Below are 21616 nucleotides of genomic sequence, written 5' to 3'. Positions count from 1 at the left end.
GTATGCAAATTCTCAAGTCAAATATTACTTTAAAAGCAATCAATAATGTCATATAAAATCAAATATATTTTTAATAAATAATAATTATTTGGGTCAGAATACAAGTTAAACACGAAAAGATTCATAATCAATTATTGTTTACCCTCAATATTAAAATAAACATGACTGTAAGCGCACAGAATCTTGAACAAAGTAGCTACTTATGAATGGATAAATCAAAGAGCCACAAAATAGTTAACCCTCAGTTTACCACAAAGATTCCATTGCCCAGCTGGTATGCTCAGTGGTTGATTCAGGAGGTTATGAACCAGAAGGTCAAGGTGGATTCCTGGACAGTACACATGCCCAGGTTGCGAGCTCGATCCCCAATAGGAGGCGTGCAGGAGGCTTCTGATCAACGATTCTCTCTCATCAGTGATATTTCTCTCTCCCTCTCCCTTCCTCTCTGAAATCAATAAAAATATATATTTTTTTAAATTAGGAAAAGAAAAAAGATCTAATAGACCCAATTTTAGGTTCTGAATGTCTTTTCTGAGCACCATTATTTTAGGTTTAGCACTTCATTACTTTCATTTTTCTTAAAGGTCTTACAAAAGCCACACAGAAAACTCATTTTTTTAAAAAGACGAAAACTTTATCTACTAATTTACACAAGGATCTACCTGACCCTTTTATAAATCTATGATGTTTTATGGGATCTTAGTGATCTTGTCTTTTCTCTATCTTGAAACATTTTGCTATTTCATCATTCTTGGAATTATTTCATCATCACACTTAGCAATTATTCCCAACTAATGCTAAAAATGACTAAAATAGTAAGAATTTAGAACAATAATGGCATGCCTAAAAGGATGATACAATAAAGTATTCTTTTTTCCATTTTCATAATGTGTCATCTAAAATATTATATCATAGTTCAATAAAGTTTAAAAAAAGAATCAGACTTTACCTTTGGAGTCTACTTAGCCATCACTAATACAGCTGAAAATTTAAAATGTCATTATTTCCCATCCATAATAGGAGAGAGAAGAAAATTAAGAGGAAGATGCTACACACTTGTTAGATAAATCAGAAGATTTTTGCAGAGACAAATATCAGTACGTTAGACTTTAAACTGATCATTTAAAATGAAATCTCAGACTATGAGTCTTTAGATGATATACTAGTGACGGGTAAGAAATCTTTTTTCTGAAAAGGGCTATTTGGATATCTCTAACATCATTCAAAGGCCATACAAAGTTATCAACTTAAAAAATTAGCCTGCTGTATTTGGTCAAACATTTAATTAATTCACCCTTAATACCTAGACTGAGCCAGACCAAATGATTTCATGGGACTTATATTGCCCTCAGATTGGATGTTCCACACCCGATAGTAAATTAACTTTATAGAACTCAAGAACTAATAAACAATATATTTCTAAGAATATCATATGGCATTTTTATTCATTTAGTCATTCAACAGAAAGGTCATTTGAATGTATGGCAACTTGCAGTCAGAGGATGTTGACCATTTGAGATATATAAAAATTAAAAACCAGGAAAATATGGGATGGAAATGTAAATTTGCTGTATTTAAATACTTTCTAAATTTTCTGATAAAGTTATTATACACTATTCCTTTATCCTTACTTCTCTAAATTATTTATAAAGTGATTTAAATATATATATATATTTTATAAATGTATAAATATATATATATATTTTAAAATTCATTGAAGTCAAGTGATAAATGATGCTAACTAACTCTTCTTTCTGATATACAGAGAATTATGATGGCAATTTAAATATTATTGTTTCTAATACTTCAGATGAATTATTAATATAAACAAGAATTCCAAAAATATAAAAACTTAAGAATGAAATAACTATTTCTTTTTTTTAATAATTTTTTATTGATTTCAGAGAGGAAGGGAAGGAGAGAGATAGAAACATCAATAATGAGAGAGAATCATTGATCGGCTGCCTCTTACACCCCATTATTCCCCCACTGAGGATCGAGCCCCCAACCTGGGCTTGTGCCCTTGACTGGAATCGAACCTGGGACCCTTCAGTCTGTAAGCCGACGCTCTATCCACTGAGCCAAACCAATAAGCCATAACTACTTATTTCTATTGTAAAAATATATGGTTCACATGTGGCTTAAAGCAGATGTTTATATTAGAATGATTCTGATGCAAGAATACTAACTCCAAAAAATACAGTATCTTAATTGATTCTAAGATTATTTCTTTTTAACGAACCTATTAATATGCAAGAAAATCTCTAAAAGAAAACAGAATTAGCAAACATTAAAGATACTAAATTTCTCTTATACTATAATCTGATTATAAGGACTTCAAAAGTACAAACTTGCATAATTCCTCTAAACAGATATTCTAGATAGTTTTGTTAAGAGGTTCCTAACCCAAAATAGAAACCACATACGCTATAACTATAATATAACTATAACTAAATCATAATGTAGCCATTGTTACTACTGCCAATCTAACCTAAATTAAATAGCAAAGGAAGTGGTGAGGATTTGAACCTGGGATATATATATATCAGAAGAGGATCCAACTAGCTAAAGGTTCAATCTATATTGCCCTAAAAAAAATGGTTGCACCAGAATATTTAGTGTTAGGTCTATTTTCACATTTTATTCATTTTCTTTCTCTTCCTTAAACTGCTCTTGTTTTTTCTAAATTCAATTTTCAAAATAAATTAATATTTTCATTTTTCTTTGCATAAGGTTGTTTCTTCTTTACCCTTTCATTAGTGCTAACATACATATACACAACTGGCTCACAGCATAGCAGTAATGGATATGCTCTGACGCCAGCCAAGGGTGCTCATTCTAGTCTAAACATCTGCAGTCAGACAGCAAGCCAATAGTCTAAAATCAGCACTGACAGGAATCTTCCCATATACTCAATACTAGAGAACTATTGTCCCACTCCATTTCACTGAAATAAATGCAGCCTGTTCATAAGCTTGCTGCTTTCATTAAATAATACTTAAAAAAAAAAAAGATGTAACTCAAATGTAAACCAAAGTAATTCAATGATTGCAATCAATTTTGCCTTTATCCATGGCACAAACAACTGTAGACTAGCACTGTGTTTTACAGCTTTCTAAGCCTGTTCTGATGTATAAAAAAGTATAAAAATAACCAATGGACTATTGCAAGTATAAAATGCTATAAGTAATCCACATTTCAAATATCTAGTTTACAGAATAATTTATAAAATTCTAGAAATTTACAATCTTAGAAAAATGATTAAAATGGAGAAGTGATAAAAATCATAATATTTATGATTAAGATGTTAAAGTTGTTTTGTTAAAATTTACTTTTGAAACACCTAGGTACACTATTAAATTCTGGGTCATTCTACTACATCTATGCTTAAAATCAACATTAGTATTTGCTTCTTTATTTAATTCAAAAGTTTCAATTTCTTCTTTTCAACAAGTCCTGAAAATAAGTCAATTAACACAAAATAATATCCCGTTAGACAGACTTGTTTTATTGTTGACAAAAAGAGAAGCTTTTCTAAGTTTTGTATCTGAAGGTCTAAAATCTAAACCAGTATTAGGGTATACTATGAAGTATTCTTCAGAACTATTCTCTTAAAATAAGTAATATAAAAGTATCAAACAAATTTTGAACACTTGAGTTATGTATGGTACGTACAAGAAACTTCACTCTTTAAAATGCAATGTTAGAGCACCCTCTGCTGACTAATCAACTCAAATCACTCTAAAAAGAAAAGGAAAACACACACACACACACACACACACACACACACACACACACAAAACAAACAAACAAACAAAAAAAACCCACACTAATATCCTTACATTTGAGTTAGATCAGCCCTTTTCTCTTTCTAAGTGATTTTAAAAAGTTAAACAGACAAAAGACTGTAGAGGCTAAAGCATCAATCAGATAAAACCTCCTTGGAATCTCTCTACAAATCAACAACATATTAAGTACTCATTAAGTGTATGACACTGCTCTTAAATATTCTGCTATTCTAATCTGGACAAATTAACATAAGCAATTAGAAAAAAATATATAGAATTGGAGAAAACAACTGACAAATAGAATATCAGAAAGAGCACTGAACTAAGACTCTCAAAAATCTGGTCCTACTTGCTTATTTGCACAAGTTATTTTATTTATTTTAGCTTTCTCAGTTTTCTCAATAAAAGAGACTAATTTAGAGTCATCCATTCCTTAAACAAACATTGACTTAGCATATCTCACATGCTACTGCTTAAGGTACAAAGCCCCAGCTTAAGCATCTCATGCAGATATTTAAACAATTATAAAAACAATAAGTACAAATAGGAAAGGACTTGTAAAGGGAAAAGAATTAGCAATTCATGGTCTTTCTTTTTTTAAAATAAGTTGTCTAAATTGGTGTTTAATTTACTTTCTCACTTAAATTTATTTAAAACTCCAAAGAATCCTATATAATAAAAAACTAATATGCAAATAGACTGAACAGCAGAAGGATTAGTGGAATGACCGGTAGCTATGATGTGCACTGACCACCAGGAGCTGCCCCAGGCCGGCATGCCCCAGACCAGCCAAGATGGGTGCCAGCAGGGGGTCACCCAATCATTCTGCCATTCGCCCCGCAGAGGGAGGCGACCAATAGTGGTGGCGGGGGGAGGGAAGTACCAGCACCTCTCCTCCACCCGTCACCCCGCCAGTTACCCCACAGATCGCCAGCGAAGCCTAGAGACCCTACTCATGCAGGATTTCGTGCATTGGGCCTCTAGTCAAGTATAAGAAAGAAACTATCAATCTTCTCAAATAAATGCTCCTCTACTCTTAAGATACTTGTATGGTCTCAAAAGCCCAAATCCTAGAAAGCTTCAGTAGTAGCTGCCTCAATGATTACCCTATCCTATGAGGTTTACCGCTTAATTAAATGACAGGTATTTACTGATAGCCTATTTCCAGGAAGATAGTTCTTTTAACACAGGGAAAAAAAATATTGTTGGGAACAGAGAGAAAAGATTAAGAGTTAGCCCAGATTCTGGATTACACTCATGCCTCTGAAAGTTATTCATTCCTTATATGGAGTACCTAACCATACTAAAGGCAAGTGTACCTAAAGCCATTAAATACAATGAGCTTAGAGCAAGCAAGATGTAACTATGCAAGTGGTAACATACATTAAAAAGTTAACACCCCCAAAACTAAAATGAACAAAGATCCATGAACACAATTACTTTCATATATCGTAAGCTCTCTAAAAGGAGCAATAATTTCGCTGTTTAATAAGACATTCAAAGGAATAAATACTGACAAAAGTAGGAACATGATATATTTATGCCAAAGATATTACTCTGTAGTAACAGTGATATATGGGCCCAAATATTATTTATTGACAGCATATGTAGAATATAAACCAATAGTATACAAACGATATCAAATACAAAAATAGCCTCCATACAAGACAGATTAAAACAGCATCTGACGGATGATAACTTAACAACCATTTACTATAAAAGCTAAATTGAGGTTTCCCATCTTTTCTAGGATCTCTCAATTGGGGGGTGGTTTTACAACCCCTGAAAAGCACTATTAACATGACTAGAGGGAATATTTATTGGTGTTAGTAGGTAGAGGCAAGGGCTGTTGCTAAAAATCCTACAATGTACAGGGTAGCCCTCCCCCAACAAAGAATTATCCAGGTCAAAGTGTCAATTGGACCCTTACTGAGAAATCCTGCTCTACAATGGTTAAAATAGCAAAGCCTGGTGTCAATCACACAGATTCTAATTACAATAATCTATAACAAATACATATAAACAATGCAATTATAATATCCAATTAGAATATAGAGATTGCTCCTCTTATACTTCAAGAACATAGCTATGTCTTATTATTACTCACCTACAATCTTTTCCCCTCTCTCCTTTTCCACTACTCTCCTGACCCTTGCTCCTTTTATACTTCTTTTAAGCCACCTTCCTATTCCAAAACCTCCAATTCTTCTGAGAAATAAAAAGACCCAGAAAAAAACACTAATTATCTATCTTGCCTGAAGTCTAGAACCATTCAAGAGTCATGAATCTGATATATGATCATAAAGCTCAGTAGTATTGGTTTTATGTGGTTTGTTATTTTTTTAATCCTCACCGGGGGATATGTTTCCTCTGATTTTAGAGAGAAAGGAAGAGAGGGGGAGAGGGAGGGAGGAAGGAAGGGAGGAAGTGAGAGAGGAGAAGGGAGAGACAGACAGACAGACAGATATCAATGTGAGAGAGAAACATCAATCAGTTGCCTCCCATATGTGCCCCGAACCTGCAACCCAGGTACATGCCCTGACTGGGAATCAAACCCATGGCCCTTCAGTGCATAGAACAATGCTCCAAACAATTGAGCCACACCAGCTAGGGCAAGGTCATTAAGGAACTTTTGTCATCCTGTCACAGAACCACCTCAAAATGGTAGAGATGTGACCAGTAATATGAAATATCATCCTATATATGTCTGCACTATTACAAAAAATTTACTCATGAGCACAAGGTGAATTCCAAAAGTTCACTCCTTGTTTCTAAACAATCTTAAATTCAGCCACACTTATTAAACACATACAGCTTCCTTTTACTTAAATCACTTTTAAAACTCATTTTAACAGTCTAATATTCAGAGAATAAGTTCATTTTTAACCTGTTTCTACTCTTCATATTTCATTTATATTTTGATTCAGTTTGTATCCACTTGGCAGCATTTCAACACTATAACCACTTTTTCATATTCTTCTCTCTGCAATTTCTCCAGTTTAATTGAATATGTTTGGAAGTGCAACAAACAAAACTCCCAATAATAGAGGAAGTATAAAATACATCATCTGTATATGGATAAACACAAATTCAGGATTATTTTTTCAATATAATTCTTAAAAGTAATATAATACCAAAATTATTTTTCACATAAAAAGGAAATCAATATACTTTAAATACTAAACCAAGGCTAGATAAAATGTGCTTATGGCCTAGTGATCAACTAAATGTGGCCATCGGTTTAAAAGATGCCATTGGAGATAATCATGCTTATATATAAAGATCTGTAAAGATTTTGGAGATAGAAACAAAATTGAATAGATACAAAAAAAGTGTCACAGAGTGACATATTTATTAAGGGGTTTTAAGTACATTTGAAAAACACAACAACAACCCATAAACAAATATATTATTGTAACATTTAAAAATCTATTAAAAATATACAAATCTAGCCGAAACTGGTTTGGCTCAGCGGTAGAGTGTAGGAGGTCTACGGACTGAAAGGTCCCAGGTTCGATTCTGGTCAAGGGCATGTACATTGGTTGCGGGCACATCCCCAGTAGAGGGTGTGCAAGAGGCAGCTGGTCCATGTTTCTCTCTCATCGACGTTTCTAGCTCTCTAGCTCTCTCCCTTCCTCTCTGTAAAAAATCAATAAAATATATTTTAAATATATATATATATATACACAAATCTATCCAATCTCCCATGAATCCAAATGGGAGGCAGAAATATTTTCCATAAAATAGTCTAATGATAGTTTAAAATTTACTGTGTTAGATGAGCTAGGCCAGTGATTTCTTTCTTTACAGAAGTTGTTAAAAATTGCTTCAGGGCACTATACCTTCTTAAGGTTAGCATATACTCAATTCTTAATAATGCAGAAAAATTCACTCACCATTTCAGTGGTGTGCCTTCATGTTCAAACCATATCTCACTAATGTCTTCTTGTCTCATAACCTTCTGAAAGTGCTTTTTCACTTTGTCAGTTACCAACGTCAAATAACTTACTCTTGGCAAAAGTAACTGAAATGAAAATTTATAAACCATATTTATTTATTATTAAAATACGCTTTTGAATTTTAAGGAAAAACACCATATTATTTGCATTATTTTGAGTATTCTACACAAATCAAAGGCTAAAGGTTAAGATGTTAAAAATTTCTTATGAGATCATTACTTTAAGTATAGCTTATACCATAAATGCCTAGAATAAGCAATATAAATTTAAGCATACTCTTTTATAATTTCCTCCAAATAAAAGAACAATGTAACCAAATGCCATACTAATTAGGATACTTAGTACTTCAAGTAACTTTAACTTAAAAATATGAATTAACTTAAACTATAAAAATAATTAAACTGTTCTGAGAGCATAATCAATTCAGTCCACTGGTGAGAATTCATGTTTTTTCCTCCTTTGCAGTATAGTCCCTCTAGCCATTTCTTGCTTTCCTAAGCTTCGGTTTTATTTTGCTGATAAAATTGTTTTTATACACTTTTTCTGTTGCTTTTGTGTGTATAACTGCATCTTTCTTCATACTGCTTATTTAAGATTATGTCTTCGGTAAATTAAGTAAAACTACTGGGCTGGAGTATATATATTGTACAAAGGGAAATATTCTGGTAAAAGGAAGTGATATTTATTCAGTGAAGCTCAAGATAACAGGCTCTAAGTAGGTAAGAGAACATGACAGTAATCCTGGGGACTACAGAGGATGAGGGTGTGGGAGGCATGCTCCAGCATGGAATAGATGGTACTATGAACAAGCTGTTGGATATTATTGTGGATTGAAAAAACATAAGGTCCTCTTTTATAAAGAAACAACTAGAATGCGACAGAAAAGAAAAGAAAAAGGGAACTAACACCAGTATAAAGAAAAGCACTCGTTTATAGGAAATAGTACCACTTCTATTTTATACACAGTTTAAATAACTTTCCACATTCATATTCTATTACATAAATGGCAAAGAAAAGATTTATTAGAGTCAAAAATAACAGCATCAAATATAGGTGAAACATGGACAGACTCTAAGAAGTTAAAACAGCATAGTAACTTAGCCATTTAAAAATAAATAATACATATAATCTATCAGTCTAATAAGCTCTGTAATTCTGAACTTTAACTTAAAATGTCTGTTGGGCATTTAATAATAATCATCATCATGTGTTCTGTAGAGGATTATATTAACCTATGGAGTTTGTAAGAAGAAAGACATATTAGGACTAATGAGTATGGACATCAGCTCCTGATTTTAGGGAGTGCCTACAATTTAATCAAAGTTGCTAAAAATTCTCAAATTATTTTCATGAAACAAAAACTTCTTTACAATAAGGAAATGAAGCCGAAACCAGTTTGGCTCAGTGGATAGAGCGTCGGCTTGCGGACTGAAGGGTCCCAGGTTCGATTTCAGTCAAGGACATGTACCTTGGTTGCGGGCACATCCCCAGTAAAGGGTGTGCAGGAGGCATCTGATCGATGTTTCTCATTGATGTTTCTAACTCTCTATCCCTCTCACTTCTTCTCTGTAAAAAAAACAACAATAAAATATATATTTTTTTAAAAATAAGGAAATGAAGAACATTAGAATGTAAGCTCCATTAAGATAGTAATATTTGCCGAGACCGGTTTGGCTCAATGGATAGAGCGTCGGCTTGGGGACTGAAGGGTCCTGGGTTTGATTCCGGTCAAGGGCATGTACCTTGGTTGCGGGCATATCCCCAGAAGGGGGTGTGCAAGAGGTAGCTGATCGATGACTCTCTCTCATCGATGTTTCTAACTCTCTCCCTTCCTCTCTGTACAAAATCAATAAAATATATATATATTTTTAAAAAGATAGTAATATTTGTGTTTTGTTCACTGCTACAATCTCAATGCCCACACATTATAGTAGGCACACAATAAATATTTGCTGTGAGAATCAGAGATGTCAAAGGTTAAAGTCGGACAAAAGACCAAAAACATTAATTAATAAAGAATGCCTCTCCTTAAGATGGAACTACAGGGAAGTGTACTTATAATCTTCTGTTCCAAATTGGTCTATGGTAGTAATAATCTATAACATATAAATATTTACAGTAACTCCAAGAAATAATTCTAAGACTTAAGAATGACTATGTTAGATACAATTTATTCAGTAAATTTTAAATAAGTATCTAGTAAATAAATAGGTAAAAATGAAAAGAACAGCAAAAATACATCATCCTGCCTTGTACATCCAGATTGTACCACTCTTTTCATGGGTGCATCTCACTGGTTTACTTGAATTTTTTTAAATACTAGTAAAATACAATTAGCATAAAATTTTTCCTATTATCCATTTTTAAGTGTATAGTTCAGCGGCATCAAATACATTCACTGTTGTGCAACCATGAACACTATCCATTCTCCAGAATGTTTCATCATCTCCAACTCAAATTTTATACTTATTAAACAATAATTTCCCCCTTTTTCTCTCCCCCTTGCCTAGGTAATCACTTTTCTACTTTGTCTTTTGATTCTAGATAGCTCATTGATATAGATCATAAGCACTGGCCATGTGGCTCAATTGGTTCAGTGTCACCTCATGCGCCAAGAAGTCACTGGTTTGATTTCAGGGCTTATGCACATGCCCGAATTGGGGGCATGCAGGAGGCAGCCCACTGATGTTTTCCTCTCTTGATGTTTCTCTCTCTCTCTTCTGCTCTCTCACAAATCAATAAAAGCATATCTTAAAAAGTAAATGGATCATAAAATATGTCCCTTCCTGCTAGCCACCTATTGGGAAGCCCACAATCCAGGCATGTGCCTTGACAGGAAATCCAACTGGCAACCTCCTGATATATACGTATTTTTCGGACCATAAGACGCACCAGTTTTTAGAGAAGGGAAATGAAGAAAAAAAGATTCTGAAACAAAAAGTTCAGTGTTACCACTACAATGTGTAAACCCATAAATCATGCAGAGACTTTCTATGCTTTCTTTGCATAGTTTATGGGTATCTACACATTGTAGTGGTGAGAGAAGAGGCTGGAGAGTGTTTTACATTATGGTAAATGTTATTGGTTTGGTATCACAGAAAGTCTCTGCATACAATATACCGGTATGAAGTTTGTTGCAGTACAAACATTTTGACAGTTACCGGTATAATAGTATGAAGAGAAATTCTGACGAAGCGGTGTTATCAATCAGGGCATCCAGCAGAGGGCGGAGTTTACTGGTGGGCGGAGATCTACAGTACGCCTACCCAGTAGTCAAGCACGGCAACAGAGGGCAGAGAGGAATGATTGGGGGAATAGACGCGGTATTCTTCCGGGCACGGAGTACAGGCCAGCAAGGGGTACAGGCGATGATTACAGTTTGGATTACGCAGTTACCATACAACGCACCCGGGCTGACATGGAGATATGGCTGCAGCGAGGGCATGGAGGCTGACTACCATACATGGGAACTCCTCTACCACTTGGGGTTTACAGAGCGGGGCAGACACTCTGGGTATGGAGGAATGGACAGTGGCTGAAGCAAGCACACAGAGCCGGGCAAGCACACAGAGACCACACAGAGCCGGGCAAGTAAAAAAACTTTTTTAAAAAAGTATATGTGTAGGCTATATTTGGACCATAAGACGCAGGGCCATTTTCCCCCCTCTTCTGGGGGGAAAAAAGTGCGACTTATGGTCCGAAAAATACGGTAGGTTGATGCTCAACCACAGAGCCACACCAGCCAGAATTAAACATCATATTCTGATTCAAAAGTAAACAGACATAAATATTTTTCAGTTTTTGCCACTTTGACCAACTAGACACTTATTCTCCTTTGTTTAGGCACTATTAGAAAGCAATTCAAGGTTAAAATTTTTAATTAAAATAAATAAATCTAGTTTGAAATAAAACAAAAATGTTATCCTAATCAATATAGAAGAATTAGAGGAAAAATATATCTAACAAATAAAATTCTTCTAAAAATAAACTATGGCCATATCTTGTTTTTAATTACAGAAGTTTTTCTAAAGGCAGAAATGCAAATTGTTGAGATTTCCAGCAGTCTGACTTCCCATCGCTCAGGAGCGGTGCTGCCTCCCAAACAGAGATGTGAAAATGCAAAGGGCATGCTTTATTAAAGTGAAACAAGGAATAGTCCAGAATCATATAGACATTTTCCACTTTTCCAGAACCTCCTGGGTAAATGATATTACGTATATATGAGATACAAAAAGAAAAAAACTCAAATAAGGACAACTGAGAATGTCTCTGCCTATTAGGTGCTACCCAGTAAACAGTCAGGACACTATTATTTTTGACAAATGCTTAGGTTTGGATTATACGTGCACTCAGAAAAAAGAAGAAAAAAAAACAGGCTAAATTCAGAATATATTTGATATTCTCTTTAGAACAGATAATAACTCAAACCACAATTCTACATACAGCAATTTTTGTTACTAAATAATATCTATACTAATAAAAGGGTAATATGCTAATTAGACTGGGAGACCTTCCAGGAGACCTTCCAGAATTCATTCTGGACAAACCCATGGTGGCGGAGCTGAGGTAGAGGCGATTAGAGGCCAAGAGGGAAGGGCAGTTGTGGGTGATCAGGCTGGTGGGGGAGGGTGTTGTTGGGAGTAAGCAGACCATTGGGGGTGAGCAGGACGTCAATGGGGGTCAGTTGGAGGTGATCAGGATGGGGGGGGGGCAGTTTGGAGTGAGCAGCCCAGCAGAGGAACAGTTGGGGCAAGCAGGCTGGCGGGGGGACAGTTCGGGGTGAGCACACTGGTGTGGGGGGTGCATTTGGGGGCGAGCAGGCTGGTGGTGATGGGCAGTTGGGGTTGAGCAGGCTGGTATGCAGAGTGAGCGGTTAGGAGCCAGCAGTCCCAGATTGTGAGAGGGTTGTCCGACTGCTGGTTGAGGCCTGATCCCTGTAAACTGCAGTATGACATCCTTCAAGTTGTCCCAGATTGGGGAGGGTGCAGGCCGGGCTGAGGGACACGGCCACCCCCCCAACACACACACACACCCAAATTTCATGCACCGGGCCACTAGTATTTTATATAATATAGAGTAGCTCATTGACATGTGAAAAAGCATACACACATGTTCACTAAGATATAATAAAGAATGTATCAAATAGTTTCTTGGAACCACCTCAAGACAAAAGAATCAAATCAGAATGTATTATTTTCAAGTCAGCTTCCTGTTAAAACCAGCACATAACTTCTGATTCCATCATCAATATATGCATGTTGCATAAGAAAAACAAAGTCAAGAAGTTCCCATAACAACATGTCAACAGTGTTTTTCCATTCTGGGTGGTAAAAATAGAGGCAATTTTAATTTCATTTGTTTTGCTGATCTGTGTTTTCTAATTTTCTATAATAAGCATGTACTAATTGTATATAAAATGTTGAACAATAGCCTCCGGGTTTTTAGAGTCTTGTTTATAAAAATGAACAAAGTTAGATATCCCATTTGCCACCATCAACATACTTACATAATATGGTTCTGCTTCTCGTTCAGTTATCTCATCCTGATACAGGGTGAAGCAAGTTGGAATACGGCCAAACCACACATCTCGAAGCACATCTTTGTCATCTGTCATTCTTCCAGTGGTTAAAGCAGTACATATAGGCTAAATTCTTTTTTCAACCAAAGCTAAACTGAAAATAAAATGAGGAGCATTAATCAGATCCTTGCAAGGATGAATGAAAGATTTTAGAAAAAAATGAATGCCTAAATCAGTGCAACAAATTCTAAATGCAGAGCCATTAATTATTTAAAGGAATCATAGATGTAGCCAATTCAAAATTATAACATAGGCTAACTAATGAGCCACAGCCACAGTGAAACTTATACATCATTGCATCTAAAGTGAACTCTTCACTGATGTCCTAAGGTTCCCAGAGTACAACACCAAAATATCCCAATTACCCCTGCCCTATATATATATTTAAAAATACATATTATTGATTTCAGAGAGGAAGAGGGAAGGAGACAGAGATAGAAACATCAATGATGAGAATCACTGATCAGCTGCCTCCTGCATACCCCACATTGGGGATTGAGCCCACAACTTGAGCATGTGCCCTGACCAGGAATCGAACTGTGACCTCCTAGTTCCATGTTCAGCAAACTGCAGCTTGCAAGCCACATGCAGCTCTTTGGTCACTTGAGTGTGGCTCTTCCACAAAATACCATGGCCTGGGCGAGTCTATTTTAAAGACGTGGCATAGAAGAAGTTTAAGTTTAAAAAATTTGGCTCTCAAAAGAAATTTCAATCGTTGTACTGTTGATATTTGGTTCTGTTGACTAATGAGTTTGCCAACCACTGTCCTAGTTCATAGGTTGACACTCAAACTCTGAGCCACAACGGTTGGGCCCTGACCCACATTTAAACCTCTTCCACTCCAAATACTATCAATATTTGATTTTACCAGTATTTCCAATCTTATTTACTACTAGAGGCTCGTACACAAATTCATGCACACTTCTAAATAATATTTAGAAAAAATATTTTAATATCGCTATTCACCGGAGAGGTTATCTCAGCTGTGGGGAGGTGCCACTGAGAACTCTGGGATCTAATCCTGAAGCTGGGCTCCCCAAAAGAGAGCACAAAACTGAAGAGGGAACCCACATAACATCTAGCTGTGAACAGCAGTGGGGTGTTATCTGACAGGGAGTGGCAGCTGAAAGTTCAGGCACCCTCTTAAAGGGCCAATGCTCAAAAATTCCCTGTGAAGCCACCCACCTTGTGCTCTGGCAGAGGGAGGGTGAAGTGGACTGGAACCGTGAGAGCAGAACCCAGAACTGGGGACTTGGGGGTTGAAGCTCAGAAGGCAGACACCCAAGTTTCCTGGGTTGAGTAATTCCCTCACACAGTGGAGGACATCTTTCCCACATAGATATCTGCTGGCCTGTGGGAAGACAGTGGACACACCCTATTGGAAAACACCTTGTCCTGAGGCCATTTAAGAGATTAAAAGTAAAAACTTAGCCTCCAGGCAGAAGCAACTGCCCCACCCTGTTGAAAAAACTCTCACCACACCTGAGGATGATTGCCTAGGAGAAATTCAAGTCAGAATCCTTATTAGTCTGTACAAAGAGGTAGTCTCTGGAGTCAAATTGAGTCTTTGTCTGATCCAATTAGTCAGAAACAACCTTTAACACTGTCCTGCACTACAGATTGAGAGGTATAGAGGATCTACCTAAAACAAAAGCACAAACCCAGACAACCAAAATGAGGAAACAATGAAACAACCCCCGTAAAAGAACTAGAAAATGAAGCAGAGATAAGAAACTTCTCTGAAACAGAGTTCAAAGTAATGATGTGAAAAATGCTCAACAGTATTAAAAAGATACATTAACTATGAAAAAAGAACAATCTAAGATAAAGAATGACATAACACAAATAAAAAACACATAGGAAGGAATACACAGCAGATTAGGGGAAGCTGAGGAACGAATCAGTGGATTAGAAGAGAGTTAAAAATATCACTCAATTAGAGAACCAAAAAGAAAAAGAAAAAACAATTAAAAAACAGGACAGCTTAAGGGAGCTCTGGGGCAATGTGAAACATAATAATATTAGAATAGTAGATGTGCCAGAAGAGGCAGAAAGGGAGAAAGGAATAGAGGTGTTTGAAGAAATAATAGTAGAAAACTTCCCTAACCTGGCAAAAGAAAAAGTCACACAAGTTCAGGAGGCACAGAGAACCTCAAACAAGAAGAATCCAAAGAGACCCACAACCAGACACATCATAATTCAAATGCCAAAAATTAAATATATGGTTTCTTCGTGTTTCCATGGTCCCTCTACTTGAGCTTCCTTTCCCTCCTTCTTTTTGCCACACTCAATCTTTTTTAAGTGTCAGCTAATTCTGAATAATAATGGATTAAACACCTAAAAAAAAAAGTCAGCTAAGCAACCTTCAATTTAATTACTTCTACAATAGCATGTTATAACCATTCATTGCAGATATGTTCATCTTATCTCTCTTGCCTCTCCCAATACCGAACTGAGAGTTCCTTGACAGCAGACACTGGATACCTTTGCACCCACAATATTAGCATAATTAGGACAGAGCAGGCTCTGGAATTTTTGTTGAACAACTGGAAAATATACATAAATATATAAAACTAGAGGCCCGGTGCACGAAATTCATGCACTGGGGTGGGAAGTTGCATGGGGCCTCAGCCCAGCCTGCGCCCCTTGCAGTCTGGGAGCCCTTGGCAGACTTCCTAAAGGTCCTATTCACGGACATCCTTAGTGCTGCCACAGAGGCGGTCAGCCTGGCTTCTAGCTGAGTGGTGCTCCCCCTGTGAGAGTGTACTGACCACCAGGGGGCAGCTCCTGCATTGAGCATTTGTCCCCTTGTGGTCAGTGTACATCATAGCGACCGGTCATTCCACCTGTCAGTCGATTTGCATATTAGCCTTTTATTATATTGGATATATAAGTCCGAAAGTTATACTAGTTACTTAAAATACTTTTCCACTTAAATGCTTTCCCAAACCAATACAATCACACTTTAATCAAATTTCATTATTTTAGAAAAATGCTTTTCCTTCTCATACATACACTACACTATCATCATCATATATCCAATTTGAAAGCAACGTTTTGGAAGCACAGAAATCCCAACCCATAAGGCACTCTACTAGAAGTAAGCTTCTGAAGGGCAGGCCCTACCTATTGATGACTGTGTTCTCTAGATCCAATTCAGGACCTGGAATAGAGCAGGTGCCCAATCAACAATATTTAACAAATAGCATAGTGAATATGGCAAAAAAATATAATGAACAATTAACAGTCCCTTTCACACTACAGACCAAGAAAGGCTAGCCAATTACCCAAAGCTATTTTGCTGACAAAAATCCCAACTATCTAGAAATTACTTAAAATATCAAATGCTTACCAGTAAATTCGTAAACATCTAAAAATAATAATCTATGCTAGTTGATCTCTCTTTAAATTCATAACTAACCTCAAAAGTGGGCTCTAAGTACTAACCATGTTCCTCCACTTCACTAGTCCATTTATTCTCCCACTATCTATATAACCATTTCATAACTCTGTTCTCCTTAAATTTTCACACCTCTCCTTCCTCACTGTCTCTCAGTTAAGGGCCTGGCTTCTGAGAACCCGGTTTCTACTTTCTTCTATCTTGTATCTAAAGACCAGGGGTTCTTTTATTATTATTATTATTATTATTATTATTATTATTATTTATTGTTTAAAGTATTATAAATGTCCCTCTTTTTTCTCCCATTGACTCCTCTCCAACCTGCCCCAGCCCCCTTGCCCCCCAGGTCTTCAATACCTTATTATCTGTGTCCAAGGATTATGTATATATGCATACAAGGTCTTTGGTTCATAACCTCCCACCCACACATCCTCTCCTTGCCCCCACCCTTCTCTCAAGATCAAGGGTTCTCAACAAGGATTTTAATGAGTAGCCCCACCGTACCTTGGGGGAGTTAGAAGAATCTCACCTACTTTTACTAAGTTGAAAGCTCCAGAGCTCAGTCCTTGAACCATGCCTTTGGAGGATTCTCATGGCTTTAAATATCACTTATACTGTAACAATTCCCACATTTATATTCTGAACTCCAGTTTCATATATTCTACTGTGTACTGACATTTCATTTGAAAATTTAACATGTTGCAAAACAGTGATTTCAGATCTTCCTCCCCGCTCTCCCTATTACTCTGTGGTCTTCCAAAATTACTAAGTGTTAATTGTTCTATTCTTTCGTGATCAGGCTCTAAACTTTGGAGACATCCTTGACTTCTCTTCACATCTGAAGACTCTAGCTCAGACACAAGTAAAAAAATCTGCCATTTGTCACCACCTCCACTATTACCACCCATCCAAGTCACCGTGACCTTTCACCTACGAAAATGCACCAGCCAACAGGTCTCATTTCTGCCCTTGCTGTAAGCAGACAACATAGCAATCAGAAAGATCCTTTTAAACACAAGTCAGTTCAGTTTATTCTCATTCAAAGTAAAAACTAAAAGTTCTTACAAAGTCCTACAAGGCCATATGCCACTTGGCCCCATTCCAACCTTATTATTTACTTCTCTTCCCCCTTGCTCACTCAGTCCCAGTCAAACCAGCTGCTTCGGGGACTTGGTGGTTTCTCTGATGGCTCTTTCCACTACATCCATACTGCACCCTTCTTTGTCAGGTCTCTGCCCGAATATCATCTCTTCTAAGGCCACACTGCAATTTCCTATGCACACCACCAGCATTTCCCTTCACTGCTTTATTTATCTCTCTCTCTCCAGCACTTTTCACTACATGCTATATATTTTAATTAATTTTTATACTGTCTTCCCTCTTCCCACCAAGGTGAACTTCAAGATAGCAGGGATTTTTATTGTCTTGTTCACTGTTTTGTTTACTTTTTGCTCAGTGCCTGTTTCATAACAGGCAGTCAATTGTTAAATTGATAAAGCTAACTTACACTTGAAGTGCACACATTATTCTAAAAAACTTATATCCATATAAAAATACTATCCTGTTAACTTCCCTCCACTTTTAACCAGCTCATATTTGAGAATCCAAGCACATGTTTAAATCTAGTACAAAATTCTGAAATTCCCCTCAACTACTACACTCAACCCAACATGTTTACTTTCAAATTCAAAATTCAACCAACAACTCCTACGGAAATCACATATAATTCAGTTCAGATCAAAGTACCCACGGTCCTCAAAACTTGAGATTCACCAAGTGAATTCTGAAAGGTCTTGGAGAGCTCCATGCTGTATGACGGTGTCTGGATTCTGATTCTTGATGGAAGACTCGCTGTGCCCCTCCCCCTCCCCCGCCCCGTAGAAATCTAGAACCAACCCAGTTTCCCCCCAGGTTCCTCAAGTTCTTGAGGTATATGCCTTGAAAACAATCCAAAGTATGAATTAAAGCTCGTGGGAATACTTTGCCGATAGAAAATAGCTTTTGTTCACACTATGATTAACATGAGACTTGCATGAATGCCGTTGGGAAAGTAAGTCGGAGGAAATGCCGGTCGAATTCAGACAGAATTGAGCTGCCTGTGAAATGTGTGATTTTAAACAACTGACCCACCGGGGGTGTGTGTGTGTGTGTGTGTGTGTGTGGACAACACGCAGGTTTTAAACGAAACTCTCGAGCCTGGGCTTCCTAGCTTAGCCAAGAACGGACAGACGCATTCCCGGAGAGCGAGCGAGCGAGCGAGCAGCCACCTTTGCCCGCCGCCGCCGTCCGAGGGAGTGCCCCGCTGGCCCGCCATTCGCCCCTCCTTCACCTGGCATCGCCCCAGCCCTCCTCCTCCTCCTCCGGGCATTTCTCCCTTCTGGGGGGCGGGACACACACACACACCACACACACCACACACACACACACACACACACTCTGACACATACACACTGACACACACACACACACACTCTGACAAACACACACACACACTGACACATACACACTGACACACACACACACACACACACATACACACACTAACAAACACCCTACCAGAAGCGCCGCCGGCTCCTTCTCCGGCTTTCCGCCCCGGCGAAGACGACCGGCTCCGGCTCCGGCTCCGGCTCCGGCCCGCCGGCGGCGGCGGCGCAGGGCACTGGACACCCAGTCCCGCAGAGGCGCGCGCGCCCGGAGTCCCCAGAGGCCGCGCAGCCGCAGAAAGTCCCGGCGAGGTGGTCGGAGCCGAGCCCCCGCTGCACTTCCGCCCTCCGCGATCCCGCAAATACAGCCCCTGGAAGCCCACCCCGAGTCCAGTTACCCGGGGCGCCCGGAGATGACGTCACGGGACCCCACGTGGCCCGCACTCCGCCCTCGGAGTTGAGCCCTGCCCCGAGAGGAGGAGGCCGGCGCCGGGCTGGAGCATGCGCAGACGGAGCGAGCGCAGGCGTGTGGGGTCAAAGCCCTGGCAAGTGCACAGCTTCTCGTCTGGAACGGAGCCCCGCGCCTTTCGCGGAGTCATCGCTGTTTGGGCGGCTAACGTGACAATTCTGTAAGAGCAGGGAATTTCAGAAACAACGAGACACTGCCTCCCTGGAGCTTGCTGGCAGCCTCCCCATGCTGCCTTCGCAGGATAATTTTAATAGAACACTGGTTTTCAAAGTGTTTTTATATCTATTTTCTCTTTGTTCTTCTAAACTTTGTCAGAGCCGCAGTAGAGGTTAATAACTGCATTTAACACAAGGCTAAAATATGTGAATACTCAATTCCATCCATCCAAAAGTATACATCTATAACTTCCTGTTTCTGAAAAGAAGCAATTGGTAACTTATTCCTAAAGAGTGTCTGAATTAGACTTATCCAGAAGCTTTACCGTTTTTCTTTTAATTAAGCTTGCCAAAATATGGTTAAGTAAATACTATTCTTAGACCCAAAATAGGTTCCTGATAATTGGAAATTTTAGGTAAAACCTAGCTGTAGCCACAGGATTCTTTTTGAAAGACTAACTCTTCTTGGAGGTTGACTAGTCCAATAATTGTCAAATGGCAAATCATAACCCAATGGTGATGGGTCATCACATCAAGTTAGGAAGTCATGACTAGCATTTTTTTTTAATGTTTTAAAGTGTTTTTTGTTCTTTGAGAGAGAGAGAAAGAGAGAGAAACATCAATTTGTTGTTCCACTTATTTATGCATTCACTGGTTGCTTCTTGTATATGCCCTGATTGAAGATGGAACCTGAAGTCATAAAGTATTGGATGATACTCTGACCAACTGAGCTACTTGGCCATGGCCTTTTTACCTTTAATGATAGATTTTTTATTCACTTTGTCATTCAGTCATTTAAACATTTCTTGAAGTCATTTATTACATGCTTGGTAAAGTGAAAATAGCTCTTAAACAACAGCAAAGAAAATCTGAATATGTATTTTAAGGTCACAATTTAGAATACATTCCCTATGACTACCATGTCATCCTATCTAATAAAAGTAATATGCAAATTGACCATCACTCCAACACACAAGATGGCTACCCCCATGTGGACACAAGATGGCTACCACAAGTTGGCCAGTAGGGAAGGACAGTTGGGAGGGACCAGGCCTGCAAGGAGGGCAGTTGTTGGCAATCAAGCCTGAAGGGGAGGGCAGTTGGGGAGATCAAGCCTGCAGGGGAGGGAACTTAAGGATGACCAGGCTGACAGAGGAGGGAAGTTGGGGGGCGGGGACCAGGCCTGCAGGAGAGAGCAGTTAGGGGTAACCAGGCCTTCAGGGGAGGGCAGTTAGGGGGAACCAGGCCTTCAGGGGAGGGCAGTTAGGGGCAAACAAGCTGGCAGGGGAGCAGTTAGGCATCAATCAGGCTGGCAGGAGAGTGGTTAGGGGGTGATCAGATTGGCAGGCGAAAGCAGTTAGGGACAATCAGGAAGGCAGGCAATCAAGCAGTTGGGAGCCAGCAGGCTGGAGAGGGTGCAGGCTGGGCTGAGGGACACCCCCTAACCCCCGTGCACGAATTTTGTGCACTGGGCCTCTAGTGTACCATATATAATTCTATCATTGTTACAGATAAAATGTGGGTTTCTATTGAAAATATTGGTATATGACTATAGGATTACAGTTCGACAGAACTTTTTATCTGCCTATCTACACAAATGGATTCTATAGGAGTGTATTCAAGCAATATGTCAAATAGTCTTTGGAAATATATATATATTCAGAACCCATGCGTTTGTTTCACTTTTTTATTTCAATAATTAAATTATTTAGAAAATTAATATTATTCTAAATTTTTAAAAATCTGATTTGACTCTTTCCATATGAATATATATATATGAATATATATACACACACTAATATGCAAAGTCTCCTCTCAGAAGTTAGACTAGGAGATTGGGAGTT

At 38.1% G+C, this 21616-nt stretch overlaps 1 protein-coding gene across 4 annotated transcripts in view; it reads right to left on the bottom strand.

The window, feature by feature from the left end:
* The window catches only part of ATG5 (autophagy related 5), an 89271-nt gene extending 69697 nt beyond the window's left edge, over positions 1 to 19574 (bottom strand). For 2 of the 4 annotated variants that reach the window (XM_036414138.2, XM_036414137.2), the window contains exons 1-3: positions 19282 to 19574; positions 13254 to 13419; positions 7685 to 7812 (exon numbers count right to left, since the gene is read on the bottom strand). In XM_036414138.2, the coding sequence (XP_036270031.1) occupies positions 7685 to 7812; positions 13254 to 13361 (236 nt within the window). In that variant the 5' untranslated portion in view covers positions 13362 to 13419; positions 19282 to 19574. Of the gene's footprint in view, positions 1 to 7684; positions 7813 to 13253; positions 13420 to 19281 lie in introns of those variants that run through there. The other 2 variants (XM_036414136.2, XM_036414139.2) reach the window with 2 other exon arrangements.
* Between the last annotated feature and the right edge of the window lie 2042 nt (positions 19575 to 21616).

The sequence above is a fragment of the Pipistrellus kuhlii genome, unplaced genomic scaffold (genome assembly GCF_014108245.1).
Source record: "Pipistrellus kuhlii isolate mPipKuh1 unplaced genomic scaffold, mPipKuh1.p scaffold_m20_p_5, whole genome shotgun sequence".
Taxonomy (NCBI): domain Eukaryota; kingdom Metazoa; phylum Chordata; class Mammalia; order Chiroptera; family Vespertilionidae; genus Pipistrellus; species Pipistrellus kuhlii.
The sequence above is the reverse complement of the archived record's forward strand: the minus strand, read 5'-3'. Positions and strand labels throughout refer to the sequence as shown.